This window comes from Saccoglossus kowalevskii, chromosome 1, assembly GCF_978046115.1.
Source record: "Saccoglossus kowalevskii chromosome 1, keSacKowa6.1, whole genome shotgun sequence".
Lineage (NCBI taxonomy): Eukaryota > Metazoa > Hemichordata > Enteropneusta > Harrimaniidae > Saccoglossus > Saccoglossus kowalevskii.
In genome coordinates this window covers 29562114-29577972 of record NC_140641.1, presented here as the reverse complement: position 1 = coordinate 29577972, position 15859 = coordinate 29562114, and the positions used below count along the sequence as shown (strand labels likewise).

The 15859-nt window shown below is 33.9% G+C and overlaps 1 protein-coding gene across 1 annotated transcript in view; it reads right to left on the bottom strand.

Moving 5' to 3' along the window:
- Window positions 1-15859, bottom strand: part of LOC100374248 (CD151 antigen-like) — a 56078-nt gene that overhangs the window by 22176 nt on the left and 18043 nt on the right. Inside the window, exons 2-3 of the mRNA XM_085500616.1 lie at window positions 1303-1428; window positions 723-914 (exon numbers count right to left, since the gene is read on the bottom strand). Of these exons, the coding sequence (XP_085356742.1) occupies window positions 723-914; window positions 1303-1428 (318 nt within the window). The remainder of the gene's footprint in view (window positions 1-722; window positions 915-1302; window positions 1429-15859) is intronic.

Below are 15859 nucleotides of genomic sequence, written 5' to 3'. Positions count from 1 at the left end.
GACATATACAAGTCTATTTTGCAATCGTTGATAATGACGGTATGAATTGCGTAAATTACTTGATTTATAAAACCTCTGACATTCTGCCATCTCTTTTACTGAAAGCTATTTTTAACTTTTATGTACGCACTGTTTTGTGCGTATAAACTCAAACTGACATACCACGTTACTGTTATAGCAACTGCAGATTTAAATTCTAGTTCCACAAGATTTTCCATTATCTCCTCAAATAAAACACAACTAATTATCCACTTGCGAGGTCAACAGCGTCACCTCAGAGTGATTTTATTTGAGAGATTTTGTGAAGTTATACACGGTGCATTACACATAACGGCATCATAAATTCTCATAAACTAACAAAGGTACCATTGTACAGAGATAAAAAGATTATTAAGTGCAAAGTAAGGTGTAGTTACAGCGTAGTAAAATCAATGTAAACACGGTCTTTCATGCAAATTAGCGGTGAGAACCGATGAATGACACTGCATCATTACATGTGTATAAAACTGAGTGTGAAAAAAAATCAATAAAGCATGGATGTTTTCTAAATGCTGGGTAAACAAAACATACATTTTCATCCAGAATTACGGTTTGATTCTGTTGTAGATTGAGATATAATTGATGGTGAAATGTTTTTAAATTTAAATTTGATTTCTTCCTGAATAGCCCTCCCCCCTTCACATTCATGGTATTAATGATTTTTCAAACCACACTTGACTTACTGTCATCAGTAAACATTTATTTTCTTTCCATGCTCCACAGCAACCAAGAGCAGCCATCAATATTGCAATAGCTCCAGCTACCATCAATGTGTATGCTGAATTCAACAACAATGAACTCCCCATAATCGCCTTGATGCTAGTACTCTCAATATAAATCCATACCCCAACCCCAAGAACTGCACAGCCAGCAATCTGTAACCATAGAAACACAGGAGCACTAATAATAATAACAATAATTATCGTAAATATTATTTTTTTCAACTGAACTCTTGATTGAGTCCACACACTGAGTTGAAATTATTAAGGCAATATTTTAAACTGTGAAAGCAAACATCTGTGATTCATAAAAACCCAGCCTTGAACAAATTGAAATGCTTGCTTTAAGGTACAGTAGAATGATTGGAACTACAATATACAAGGAATTTGAATTTCAATGCATGAATTACAAAATCTATGTTGTCAAGGAGACAGATACAAAACACAGATAAGCATTAAAACTGCTCTTGTTCATCACCTCATTAAAATAATGAATCCGGAATATTGGTACAAATTGAAATGTCTAAATTTTAAGTGATCTTACCAGAAATATAAAATTGAAGAAAAAGATGAGAAATTTAAGACACTTGGCTCCACATCCCAACTTCTTCTTGATCGTCACTTTGGTTTTATCTGCAGACATATTGTTAGCTCTTCTTCTTTGTCTATTCTGTTCAGAGGATAAAAACATCATCTTGAAAGTTATTATGATCGACAGCCTGTGTTGAAATATGCCACTAATCCAAGGAAAAGATAGAACGTAGTGAGCACGGTGAGAGTCAGAGCAATAACGACAGCCACATGGAGTGCATATTGATTTGTATCCAAGATTACTTCCAAAGTTGAATTTGAGCTGTCAGGAATAAGAGGTGGTACGAAGCAAGGCTAATAGAGCAGTCATCTATCCATGACATCTCCCACACCCTACAATGCGTAAATAGTAACACACTCGCATCTCCAGAGAATTTCCAGTCTGCGCAACTCTTCTTACTAATTCCATCACCTTTTGTAAAGCCCCCCCCCCTCCCTCAATAAATTATAATTTGATAAATAATGTTATAATTTATTTGTTGAATTCTTAGTAGACTGCGTTTAAGGTTTAATATATCAGGTAATATCACATTCAATTTAATGATCAAGATACGTGAAAGCAAACAGTCTGAAGGTTTCTAAAGGAAAATACGTAACTGTTCTGTTTAAATTGGTCTTGAATAAAAGCTTTATACTTTGATAAAAGATGAAGCCATTTGACCTTAAAAAAGCAAATAAAAGTATATTAAGTTTCATGTAATGGTAAACAACATACAATTAAAGACTATGGAAGATACCACTCTTTGAAGGGGTTGCTAATCTAATGATGAGAGGGTCAAGATGAATATAGTTGCTATGATGCATCTTTTCACCATATCACTTAGTTTGCGGTCAAGATACATAAATTTTAAAGATCGGGTTTCAAGTCATCACTCCGAGAACGCTCGATTTACTGTTTCATCTTGAGGACGATGGCGAAGAGTTAAAGGTTATGACAGTGTACAATTATCAAAACACCTGTAAAACTGACAGTAACAAACCATTGATAAATTACCAAAACTACTATCGTATTCGCTCTATTAGATAAACTCAAAATCACTTCTATTTTATGCTAGATTATTGAAATATGATTTATTTTTACCATATCCTCTGTATTTTACATAAATATATGAAACATGATGCTATCATAGTATATATTCTCCTGTCGATTTGACAGATGAGTAGGTAGACAAGTAAGTTAGACCTGCTTGCCTGACCAGCACATGACTTTTTAAGGTAAACAAAGGATGTGCAGTTCCTTCTCCACCCTCTCACCTGACTGCCGCTCATAGTCAAGTTACAGAAACTGCCATGTGTAAGACAGCCCAAATACGAATGTCACCAGCCTGGCATTGCTGAGTGTGCAGTTGACCATGGGAGTCAAACCCACAATCTCCCTGATGTTGGGCAGACACGCTAACCATTACGCCACAAACCAGGTCAGCTAACCATGGGAGTCAAACCCACAATCTCCCTGATGTTGGGCAGACACGCTAACCATTACGCCACAAACCAGGTCAGCTAACCATGGGAGTCAAACCCACAATCTCCCTGATGTTGGGCAGACACGCTAACCATTACGCCACAAACCAGGTCAGCTAACCATGGGAGTCAAACCCACAATCTCCCTGATGTTGGGCAGACACGCTAACCATTACGCCACAAACCAGGTCAGCTAACCATGGGAGTCAAACCCACAATCTCCCTGATGTTGGGCAGACACGCTAACCATTACGCCACAAACCAGGTCAGCTAACCATGGGAGTCAAACCCACAATCTCCCTGATGTTGGGCAGACACGCTAACCATTACGTCACAAACCAGGTCAGCTAACCATGGGAGTCAAACCCACAATCTCCCTGATGTTGGGCAGACACGCTAACCATTACGCCACAAACCAGGTCAGTTAACCATGGGAGTCAAACCCACAATCTCCCTGATGTTGGGCAGACATGCTAACCATTACGCCACAAACCAGGTCAGCTAACCATGGGAGTCAAACCCACAATCTCCCTGATGTTGGGCAGACATGCTAACCATTACGTCACAAACCAGGTCAGTTAACCATGGGAGTCAAACCCACAATCTCCCTGATGTTGGGCAGACATGCTAACCATTACGCCACAAACCAGGTCAGCTAACCATGGGAGTCAAACCCACAATCTCCCTGATGTTGGGCAGACATGCTAACCATTACGTCACAAACCAGGTCAGCTAACCATGGGAGTCAAACCCACAATCTCCCTGATGCTGGGTGGACACGCTAACCATTTTGCCAAATATCAAGTTTTTTTATTATATTATACTACGATAATTCATTTTCTTTTTTTTTTCAATTTTAGACTTTTGGAAATTATGTAATTTTGATCCGAATTCATTAATAAAAATATCTAAATCTATTTTAAATATCATACAATTTAGGCAACAAGATGGCATTCAAAGAGTTTAATAAGATTTTAGAAACCCTACCACGATGAAACCACATATTTTACATGTTATTTCTTTTAAAGGCATTTCAAACAGCACACTTTTTTTGCCACAGTTTTCCCTGAAAGAATATGAGCACCTATATTTTTTTTATACAAGCTTTTACACCTTTATACAATGCATTAATGCAAACTAATATATTAGCAATATATTTAAACTTCAACAATATACCATATCATGGTAGAAAAGAAAATGCAAGAACTGGTCAGACATATAAGAAGCTTATTTTGGGAATTGTTAGCCACCAACTGCACACGGGGAATGTAACCGGCTTCCCCTGGATAAGAATGGCACAGGCCACAAAGTCAGATGCCAGTTCTGGAACCAGGAAAAACTAGAGAGTAACTAACAGGGAGTTAGCATTTAACTCTACAGAGCAATGCAAAGTGAAGTAAAGAGGAAATTGTATTGATTTACTAAACATAAAGGTCAGACCATTATACACAGGAGGGAGTAAGTATAAAGAAAAGTACTTCAGATGTTTTAAAATTAGGATATAAAAAGACAAATTAAGATTGCTCAGTTGTGTTTGAAACTGTTACCGTAAACCCCCCCCCCCCCGCCCAATTTTTTTTTTTTTCAAATTGAACAGCTCATGTTTTACTTTTTCCCCCTAGAGTCCACATATAGTAATACGTTTATCTAAAAAATTTACTTTTTTACATGTGACTTTGTATTTTCAAACATACTTTTGTGAAACTTTATTTATCAACATTAAAATTAGACACATTCAAAATTAGGGGTTATCACTGAATTGATATTAACTAATAAAAAAAGTAATAATTTTTAATACTAAAAAAAGTAAAACTCAGACTATCTGAGTTTTATATTCAAAGATGGAGAGAAAAACTAAATTTCAGTGAAACCAATGAAAATAGGGGAACAAAACTGAGAACATACAAACTATTCAAAGTAAGCTATAATATGGAAAATTATTTGCAAAACATTTCAAATTTCAGCCTCAGGAAAATGCTTTCAAAATTCCGTCTGAGTGACCACAACTTAGAAATAGAATTAGGTAGAAGAACAAAGCCCAAAACAGAATTAGAAAATAGACACTGTAATAAATGTAACACTAAAGCATTTCCTGCTATTTTGTACTGGCTATATAGAACAAAGAAAAAAACTGTTTGATGAGTGTTCAATAAATATTTACACAATGGATGTGAATTCCATATTTAAAAAGATTATAGAGAATAATATAGCTTTAGCAAAATACTTAAAGAGCACAATTTTTAAAACCACAGAAAGTAATTAATTTATTTTTTTTATTTTATTTTACTAACATTTTATTTTTATCTCTTATGTATTGTATGTATTTATGTTCCTTACCATACAAAAACCCTCTGAAGGTTTTTTAGTAGTGTAATAAAGTTATTATTATTATTATTATTAACATAAAATAAAAACCATGTATAAATGACACTCCTTTTCACATAATACTACACACAAATGTATCATGATAAAATACTTTTACTTCTACACTTCCTTTCTAATAATTCAACATGCTACAGTAACAGGATATTGTCAAATTAAAAATCATAACATATACCGATAGTGCTGACACCATCTTTTCCAGAATGGTACATGCCAGGGGTATCACATTCGGTCATAAAATTAAAATTCATAAAATCTTGGTCAGATCCCTTTTCAAAGAATGAAATATGCCAGGGTATAACATTCCGTTATCAAATTAAAATTCATAACATATTGTCGGACCCCTCTTCAAAGAATGAAATATGCCAGGGTATCACATTCGGTCATAAAATTTAAATTCATAACATCTTGGTCAGACCCCCCTTACAAAGAATGAAACATGCCAGAGTATCATATTAGCAAGAAGTCAAACTAAATAAGCAATGGGCACAATAAGATTGTTTAATTACATAAAATTAATCATAAGATGATGGATATACTGTCAGCAATGACTACTCTGACAGTTGATAAGGTCTGGAAGCTAATTATTCACCAATTGATTTTCAGTACTCATTTTGACAAATGATTCAAAAAGACACTGTAAGCATAAATACTAGACAGCCATAGTTGCCCTAGATTACCAACCATGAAGAAGACAGGGGCGACGGCACAAAATTTTGCATGGGGGGGGGGGGTGAGATCTGAAATCTAGACCCTCTGAAACACTATTTCCTGCATTTTGAGGGTTTCAACATGTTTTGGGAGGGACGACCCCCCAACCCCCAACCCCCGGTGCTGGCGCCACTGGAAGATTTGTTTATTCTCTTGGGTTCCGGCCATAAGTTAATTAATGATTTACAGTATTATTCAAAAGTAACGAAGTATAAATTAAATTAAATGTGCTAGTAATAGATGAAATACAGTATTAATTTATACTTTGTTAGTTTTAAATAAGACTGTAAATCATTGTCCTAGGTAATAACAAGGATTTATAAGATAGAGGTTGCAACTGGATTTACATAGCGAAGATTAGAAATAACAAAAATTGTGAGATGATGACAAAATCTAATGCAAAAATATGAGACTTATGTGAAAAACCTTGTTAGCGTTTTCACCGTCAATCTGTTTTTGCTTGTTTACAAAGTGTGTTAGATGTGTTTTGCCTTTTTCAATACAATGATACCTCAATAATCTCGCCCTTTTTTTTTTGGACTACACAATCAAATCTTTCCACTCGTACACTGCATTCTGCAATGTCAATGTTAGAACCATTGATGTTCGGTTGACACGCAGATGGAATTTTTCTATTATATCACCATACATAGATACTGTAGAATACTTTATTTTCGCTGAAAGGATGATTCCGTGAAAATAAAATCCAGCGAATATACTTTTTTTTCCTATATTAAACTCATCAAAAATTAGTGAAAATAAATTCTGTACGAAACGCCCAAAAAGCCTTTTCAACGAAAATTAATTCCAGCGAAAATAAAGTATTCCACAGTATATAGTATATCATAATCTTGTACATCCTTGTTAGCCGATAATTTAACCTTTCAATTTGTAAAATTTTCATTATATTTCATCATCATTTTGGACCATACGTTACAATTACAGATATTACTATTTAGTTTTTAATTAAAATATTCGTCAATTTTTATCAATATTTTACATGGGGCGGCCGATTTAGATGGCACTCAGGAGGGTTAAGTTATTATTCTATGACTTTCTGTCAAGTTTACATTCCTGTCAAAATCATAGAGACAAAAAGTTGAATATGCTGCTGTAAATAACAGTACTATAATGACACATACTGTGAAATAATTTATTTTCACTGGAATTAATTTTCGCTGAAAAGACTTTTTGGGTATTTTGTATGGAATTTATTTTCGCTGATTTTTGAATGTAAAATATAGAAAAAAAGGTAAATTCGATGGATTTTATTTTCACTGAATCACTCCTTCGGCGAAAATAGCAAAAATAAATTCCAAGCGAAAATAAAGTATTCTACAGTATCTATGCATGGTGATATAATAGAAAAATTCCAGCGGATGTCGATGCGATGATGTACTGTACATCTTTACCTTCCAAGAATACATCATGGGAATGCCGCAATCAAAATGTTTAAAACAGAATCAGTGAACTTCTTTGTGTGGAGTCCGATCAAACTCTGGTGACAGCCATGTTTGTTTTTATTCTTAGAGGTTGCTTACGTGCGTAATCATTCCATATTTGGATCTTGCATTTCCTGATATGGTAGGATGAAAATACCCCGTAAAATACCGCAAAATTATGGCACGCTGTAACTTATGGCATTAGATGTATGATAATAAGTAATATTTAATAATTGATCTTGTATACTTTTATTTATAAATTATGTTTGCTTACACAAGCACTTCCATCTTTAGATTCGCTTCTGAAGGAGCAACTACAGTGTCAGGAAAAATAAAATCAGTTAACCTTAAAAATTGTAATGGCTCAAACCTTACTCAGTATATAATGTGATTCTAGTTTAATAGATTAGATGTTATTGAATCAGTACTTAACTTCAATTAAATAAGTAATGAATGTACTATTGAATGATAAGATTACAGATAAATTTAATAATCTATATCTGATTTATTTCTCTCATTCTTAGGTTCAAAGCCTATTCATAAATGAAAATACCCAGAGTGGATAGTTCCAATTCTGGCAGTATTATAAATGCTTTTACCATAGGATCCTATGGCAGATATTATGCCATATCTCAAATTGTAGGCAGATGACATAGGCTGAAAACATTATATACAGGTATATACTTTTTGTTGTCTTGAGTCAAAGTGTCGAAAAATGCAATTTTTCTTTAACATTGTGTTCTATAGCCATTTTTGAAAAATATTAGAACAAGTTTCTCAAAATACATCACAGTAACACAAAAGAATGTTGTTTCATGGTGCCATGAGACAATAGCTACGTAATTGAACACAATCAACCAATGCACATTGACATGCGATTGATAAACAACAGGAACAAGGTTATTATGCAAATTAGAAAATTAATTTTCACAAATAACTTACTAAAACAAGTCATGTCATGTTGGTTTAATAGTAAACAAGCCATGCATGGCACAGTCCCCGTTAGTTATCAAATTTAAGATATATAGTTTTGTTTATAGTAATATAGCTGGAATATTTTTTAACATTAAAATGATTGACATTTGGATCTGATCATCAAACAAGTACTTGTCCATATTGAGAGATATTGCTCTGGAACATCATTCAAAATCAGCCATTTTGAATACATGTATATATATAACATGAAGTATAACGAATATATAAAATTTAAATATAACAAGTCAAAGCATTTAAGAGATATGGCTCTAGAAGCCCAATCATTAAAACAAAATGGCCGCCAGTCAGCCATTTTGAATCCAATCTGAAAAATAAAATGACGAGCATCAGGAACCCGTAATGTCTAATGTATGTACAATGTACCACGTTTGAACGAAATCCACCCATAAATGCTTGATATTTGATGATTTTTTAGCACAAAAATGACCACCATTCGGCCATTTTGAATAGGATAGTCAAACCAATATATCTGTTTATCTATGACATGATGTATAATGAATATTTAAAATTTGAAAATATTATCAGTCAAAACAAGTCGGAGATATGGGTCTAAAAGCCCATTCATTAAAACAAAATGGCCGCCAGACAGCCATTTTGAATCCGATCTGAAAAATAAATGATGTGCATCAGGAACCTGTAATGTCTAATATATGTACCAAGTTTGAACGAAATTCATCCATGAATGCCAGAAATGCTTGATATTTGATGATTGTTTAGCACAAAAAAGGCCACCATTTGTCTGTCTATGACATGATGTATAATGAATATTTAAAATTTGAACATAATCAGTGAAAGCAAGTCAGAGATATGGCACGTTAACCACATTCATTAATACAAAATGGCCGCCAGTCGGCCATTTTGAATCTTATCTGAAAAACAAAATTATTTGCATCAAGGTCCCATGTCTAATGTATATAGCAAGTTTGAACAAAATCCATCTGTAAACAGCCGAGAAATGGTTGATTTTTAGGATTTTTTAGCACAAAAATTGCTGCCATTCGTCCATCTTGAATCAGATCATAAAACAAAATGATGCGCATCAAGGATCAAGGTCCTATAATGTCTAATGTGTATACCAAGTTTGAACAAAATCCATTTGTAAACAGCCGAGAAATGTTTGACTTTGATGATTTTCAGCACAAAAGTGGCTGCCATTCGGCGATCTTGAATCAGATCGTGAAACAAATTGACGTGCATATGTATAATATCATGTATGATGTATGTGTGAAGTTTGATTGTGATTGGTCCAGGCATTTCTAAGATACAGGTCCGGACGCACGCACAGACGCACGCACACACACACGCATGCACGCACACATGGAGGTCAAAACATAAGTCCCCGTTTGCGGACTGCGTCCGAACGGGGACTAAAAATACTGAAATGAGTTGACCATTTTAAATCTGAACATAAATCAAAGAAAGCTTAGAAAGAACTCCCATGTGCTGAGAGTATTGGAGACACATTAAATATAATTCGAAATTACTTAGCTGAAAACTAATTATGCAAATCAGAAAATTAATATGACCAGATTTGAGTGTAAAACTAATGAGGTCTGCGCAATGTAACAGAAAATCTATGTTTCCAAGTTTAATTGAAATGTGATTAGAACCAACAAATTATGAATTATTATGCTTATTAGGGAATTAATATGAACAGATTTTTACCCCAAACTAATTAGGTTTGTACATTGTCCTAGAGCATCTTTGTACTAAGTTTCATTGAAATGGAATAATTAGTACTTTAGATATCAGTGTGAAAGCTTAAAATTGGTTAATTATGCAAATTAGGTAATTAATATGTACAGATTTTAACCCACAATTATTCAGGTCTGTCTATTGTCCTACAGCATCCATGTGCATTCATTGATATGTGATGTATAGTACCTGAGATATCAGTGTGAAAGTTGGTTAATTATGCAAATTAGGTGATTAATATGCACAAATATTTACCGGAAACTAATTGGGTCTGCATAATTCTAGATTCATTGAAATGTGATGATTAGTACTTTAGTTATCAGTAGAAAAGCTGAAAATTAATTATGCAAATTAGGTAATTAATATGCACAATTATTTACCCTAAAACTAATCAGGTCTCTGCATAGTCCTAAAGGATCTATGTACCAAGTTTCATTGAAATGCGATGATTACTACTTGAGATACCCGTGGAAAAGCTGAAAATTAACTAATTATGCAAATTAGGTGATTAATATGCACAAATATTTATCCGAAACAATCAATCTCTGCATAGTCCTTGAGTATGTAAGTACCAAGTTTCATTGAAATGTAATGCTCACTACTTATATCAAATGCTGAAAATTAATTAATTATGCAAATTAGGTAATTAATATGTACTGATATTACCATAAAAACTATCAGGTCTGTGCAGTGTCATATGACATCTATGTACCAAGTTTCATTGAAATGTAATGCTCACTACTTATATCAAATGATGAAAATTAATTAACTATGCAAATTAGGTAATTAATATGTACTGATATTACCATAAAAACTATCAGGTCTGTGCAGTGTCATATGACATCTATGTACCAAGTTTCATTGAAATGTGATGATTAGTACTTATATCAAATGCTGAAAATTAATTAATTATGCAAATTAGGTAATTAATATGAACTGATATTACCATAAAAACTATCAGGTCTGTGCAGTGTCATATGACATCTATGTATCAAGTTTCATTGAAATGTGATGATTAGTGCTTGAGATATCAGTGGAAAAACCGAAAATTGACTAATCATTATGCAAATTAGGTAATTAGTATCCACGGATTATTACCAAAAACTAATCAAAACCTAGCATTAGTTCAGAGCATGTATGTACAAAGTTTCATCAAAATCCAATGAGTGGTTGTTTAGATATCAGTGGAACAATCATGGAACAGCTAAAAATCAGCTAATTATCATGCAAATTAGGTAATTAATATGCACGGATTTTTACCAAAAACTAATCAAATCTGCGCATATGTTCAGAGCATCTATGTACCAAGTTTCATCAAAATCCAATGAGTGGTTGTTTAGATATCAGTGGAACAATCATGAAACAGCTAAAAATCAGCTAATTATCATGCAAATTAGGTAATTAATATGCACGGATTTTTACCAAAAACTAATCAAATCTGCGCATATGTTCAGAGCATCTATGTACCAAGTTTCATCAAAATCCAATGAGTGATTCTTTAGATATCAGTGGAACAGTCATAGAACAGCTAAAAATTAGCTAATTATCATGCAAATTAGGTAATTAACGAGCATGGATTTTTACCAAAACCTAATCAAATCTGCGCATTGGCCCAGAGCATCTATGCACCAAGTTTCATCAAAAACCGATGTATGGTTCTTGAGATAGCAGTGGAACAGTCAGACACACATACACACATACACACACACATACACACATACACACATACACACATACACACATACAGACACACTAACTGCAAAGACTCCCATTATGTGCTTCGCACATGGGAGTCAAAAACAAATGAAATGAAGTACAACGTAGTTGTAAAATTTGATTGCGTTCAGTCAATGCATTTCAGAGATATTTTCATATGATTTTGAAACAAACATGGTCCTGTTGAAGTTGAAGGTCAATGTATGTACCAAGATGGACAATAACTGTCTACGTATGACCAATATCTGGGTTCATAATGGCAGAAATGCTTGATTTTAATGAATTTTTAACATTAAAATGGCCGCCATTTGGCTATCAGATGATAAAACAAATAGACCAGCATATGTCTCCCAAAAAATTATGATGTATGTGTGTAGTTCGAATGTGATCAGCCGAGACATGTTTTAGAAACAAATCCGGGCAGACTGACAGACAGATGGATGCATGCATGTAGGTCAATCCGAACTGCTTCTGAACAGGGACTAATAATTAGATGTGCTGAATTTTGTTTTACATGTGTACTTAACACAGACAGACAGGCTAAACTCAAAGACTCCCCCTATCTTTATATTAAATTATATTTTTTTCGTATCACTTGTATTACATCAAAATTAACCAATTTCTAAATAATGTATAAAAGAACAACCCTTTCCAACTTTCCACCTTTGTTACATTGTAAATGAGGCTATGTGACACAGACTAACCTCCACAACTCATAGGACACTCACAGCGAAAACCCAACACCTTTCATGACATCACATCCTGCTGAAGAGCAATAAATTTAGACAGGTTCCTTTCAAAATAACATAGAACCACTAATTGAGAACACCGACCTGTACAAATGCTTACTAAGGTATAATTTATCGCAAATTGACTAATTTTCAAGTATGAATAACCTGTATTAATATAGGTGTACCTGAAAGCCATTTCAGGTTTGCTGTATGTTTGACAAACATGGTAGCATGAAAACTTGTATGGATACCCAATATGCTATGAGGATCCTAATTATACAGATAACATCAACACTCTTGACCTTGTCGCTATTCTGTAACTACGGTAACACTTTTCCCCAGAATCTGTGATTTGTATAACATTTTTGTGGACCATGGCATTGTGGGACAGCACTGTCTGAGATTTGTAAGAAATGTCTGGATTGCACTGAGATTTTTCCATAATCAAGTGTTTTCTCATCAAGAATACTGATCTAGTGTACTGTTCATCAACACAGTTTTATCTTCTTTATATACGTCTAACACAGATCTCTTGTGACCTGCCAAATAATATAAGACATTCAAAATTTTACAGTAATATAGTAACAAAATACACCTGTCCAACAAGACACATCCTCTACAGATGAATCACTTTTAATTAGAGATTTCAAAACAATGTAGATGTGTGTAAACTTTCTCGCCCAAATTTGTCAGCACTTTTTTCTTGTATTTTTCAATAATTCTGGAAATGAACCCCACATTTTTACTCAAAAAACTTGGCTATTTTTGTCCTAATTTTCTGAAGGAAATTGCAGACTATAGACGGGACTATTTTGTGAATTTGTGATGTAAAGAGGGAACAGGTGGTGAAATGGTTAAAGTGATGTCATTCAAGCCAACTCTGATTGGTTGTTCAGCTTTACAACTCACTGATGACCAGAGATCAAAACAATTTCCCTAACTCTCACTTACACCACAGAGGGCAGTACTTACAGGAGAGCTGTATTCCTTAAGTTTTAAGATACAAATTTTATAACCGTATTAACCATATTATAAAAATAGAACTGACATAACCACAGAACATAGTTCACCATGTGAAGCAGTTTAGGTGTGGAAAACATGAGCAGACAGAAACAAATCTGTTAATGTCAACAGTGTTACTTAAGTGTGGCTTGGTTTTTTAAACAATTTGTTATGAATATCAGGAAAGTTTACTTGCTGAACGTAGACTTAAAAACATTATTCAATGCCACAACAGTTGCCTGTCCCTATCCAAGTTTTTGATTCTGCTTAGTTTTATCATTTCAAACTACCTTATGTCAATTAATGCAGAGATAATGACGCAACTCAAATCAACGGTATTCCTGAATCATCACTCCAGGAAACAAAATTTTAGATCAGCATGTCCATGACAAGGTTGCGCTTTCTTTGTACAGCGACACTTAACATTTCAATCTAATTACGAGTTTCCTTCGTACATTTGCCTCGCTCTTTACCGTTTGTATTCATGTCAGTACAAGTCATTGTCTTGTAATATTTGCCAAACTGACAGCAATACTGCAATTAGTATTGTAGTGTCTGTCAATGTCTATATGAATTTAGTATAAACTGGCATTGTCATGGCAACTGTATAATAACAGAACGCAGTTCACTAAATTTTGAAGAATCTCAACATTTTTTCCATTCAGGAATCAAAGTAATTTGATTTGCATCATTTTGTTAGATTTAACAACTGAACAACACACTCTGCTTATTACAATATCCATGTTTTCAAAAACTCCCCTTTGAAGCAAGAATTTATTTTTAACATACTACATAAACTTGGGCTGTAAACGTTTAATTTATCAAATAATTCAAGCAAACAGTTTCAAGAAATAAAGTATTTTCATCGTGTTTCATTTTCACTGTTTTCCTCCTAGTAAAAATAAAAGTATGCCACAGCAAGTGATAGAATCTGTAAATCTAACAAGAGCGCCCTCTTTGGTGAAAACCAAGAATATATTATGTTCCACTATAGACTACTTTCCCCGGGAGCAGTGAGATTGGAGTGCAGTTCTCATGCAGCCAATTAGCTATCAGTGTTCATAGCCTCAAATCTTATGGTTGTTGTTAGCCAATGGGTTTTCTTCACCAAGTTTTTCCTGAAACGTGATGTATGAGGACATACTGTAAAATGACTAATTTTCACTGGGTTTAAATTTCACTGATTTACCATTTCAGGCATATTCAGTGGGTTTTAAATTCACGGTTTCGTCATTTAGATAATGTGTTCTATGCTAACTTTTACATATTCACTGTGTTTTAATTTAGCGCATTTTTCCAGTCAGCGAAATAAGCTAAATTAAAACCCAGTGAATAATTACCCCCTTTACAGTACTTCAATTACGTCAGCTGTTAGACTTGTGTGTGTAGCTTTGTTTATTGACAAGTACCGGTGCATGACCTGTGAACTGTGACCTGTGACCTGTGGATCTGGCCAACTCTTGATTAGACACTTGGAAACTGGCTGCATTTCTGAGAATGTTGAAGACTGGCAAATCTGTGTGTTTTGTTTACATCAATTTTGTATGAGTTTGAGCTGGCCAACAGGCAACATGTGTTTTTTCTGACCAGAATTCTATTACATACATGTGGTTTCATCAAGCGTAAAAAGTTACTTTACACCCCAAAACAGTATTGGTTTTCAGGAATGTAGTCTATTACAGGTTAGACACAATTATGCCTTAATAGTAGACAGTTTTGATGCCATGTTGTAGTACCATATATGGTATGTCTGAACAAGATGTTGCCTACTTTAAATGCAACATGCAACCCTCATATAATTAGTAAACGCATTTTAATTATTCACTGGTTTTTAATTTTGCTATTTTTGCTGATAAATAAAATCCACTAAATGAAATCCACATGAACATGTGAAATAACAACAGAACTCTTTGTTTCCTTTCAAAGTTTGTGTAATTAAAATCCAGTGAAATAGCTCAAAACATCAAAATATTGAAAATAAATGGTTTTACAGTATGCCCATATTCAATTAGAAGCTTTGCATTTAGACAAGATATTGCCTACTGTAAATACCTGGATGATATTGTATACAAAACCAGATATACATTTTTATCAGACAATCGTTGTATGCAAGATAGACCATTTACTATTACTATAATGTTCACACAGGTCAAGCTTCACTAAGCAGATGCTCAGATTCACAATTACAGTAGTAAACTTATTTCATTGATCACGTTATTCGAGTAAAATCATTTTTATGGCTGAACGTTTTGTAACTTTTAGTGGTATGCATATTCAAAGTTACATATCCCATATATTATAAATCATTAAATCTCAGTTAGTCTATAACCAAAGTTGTATTCATGACCAGAAATGTTATTATTAAGCAATAAAA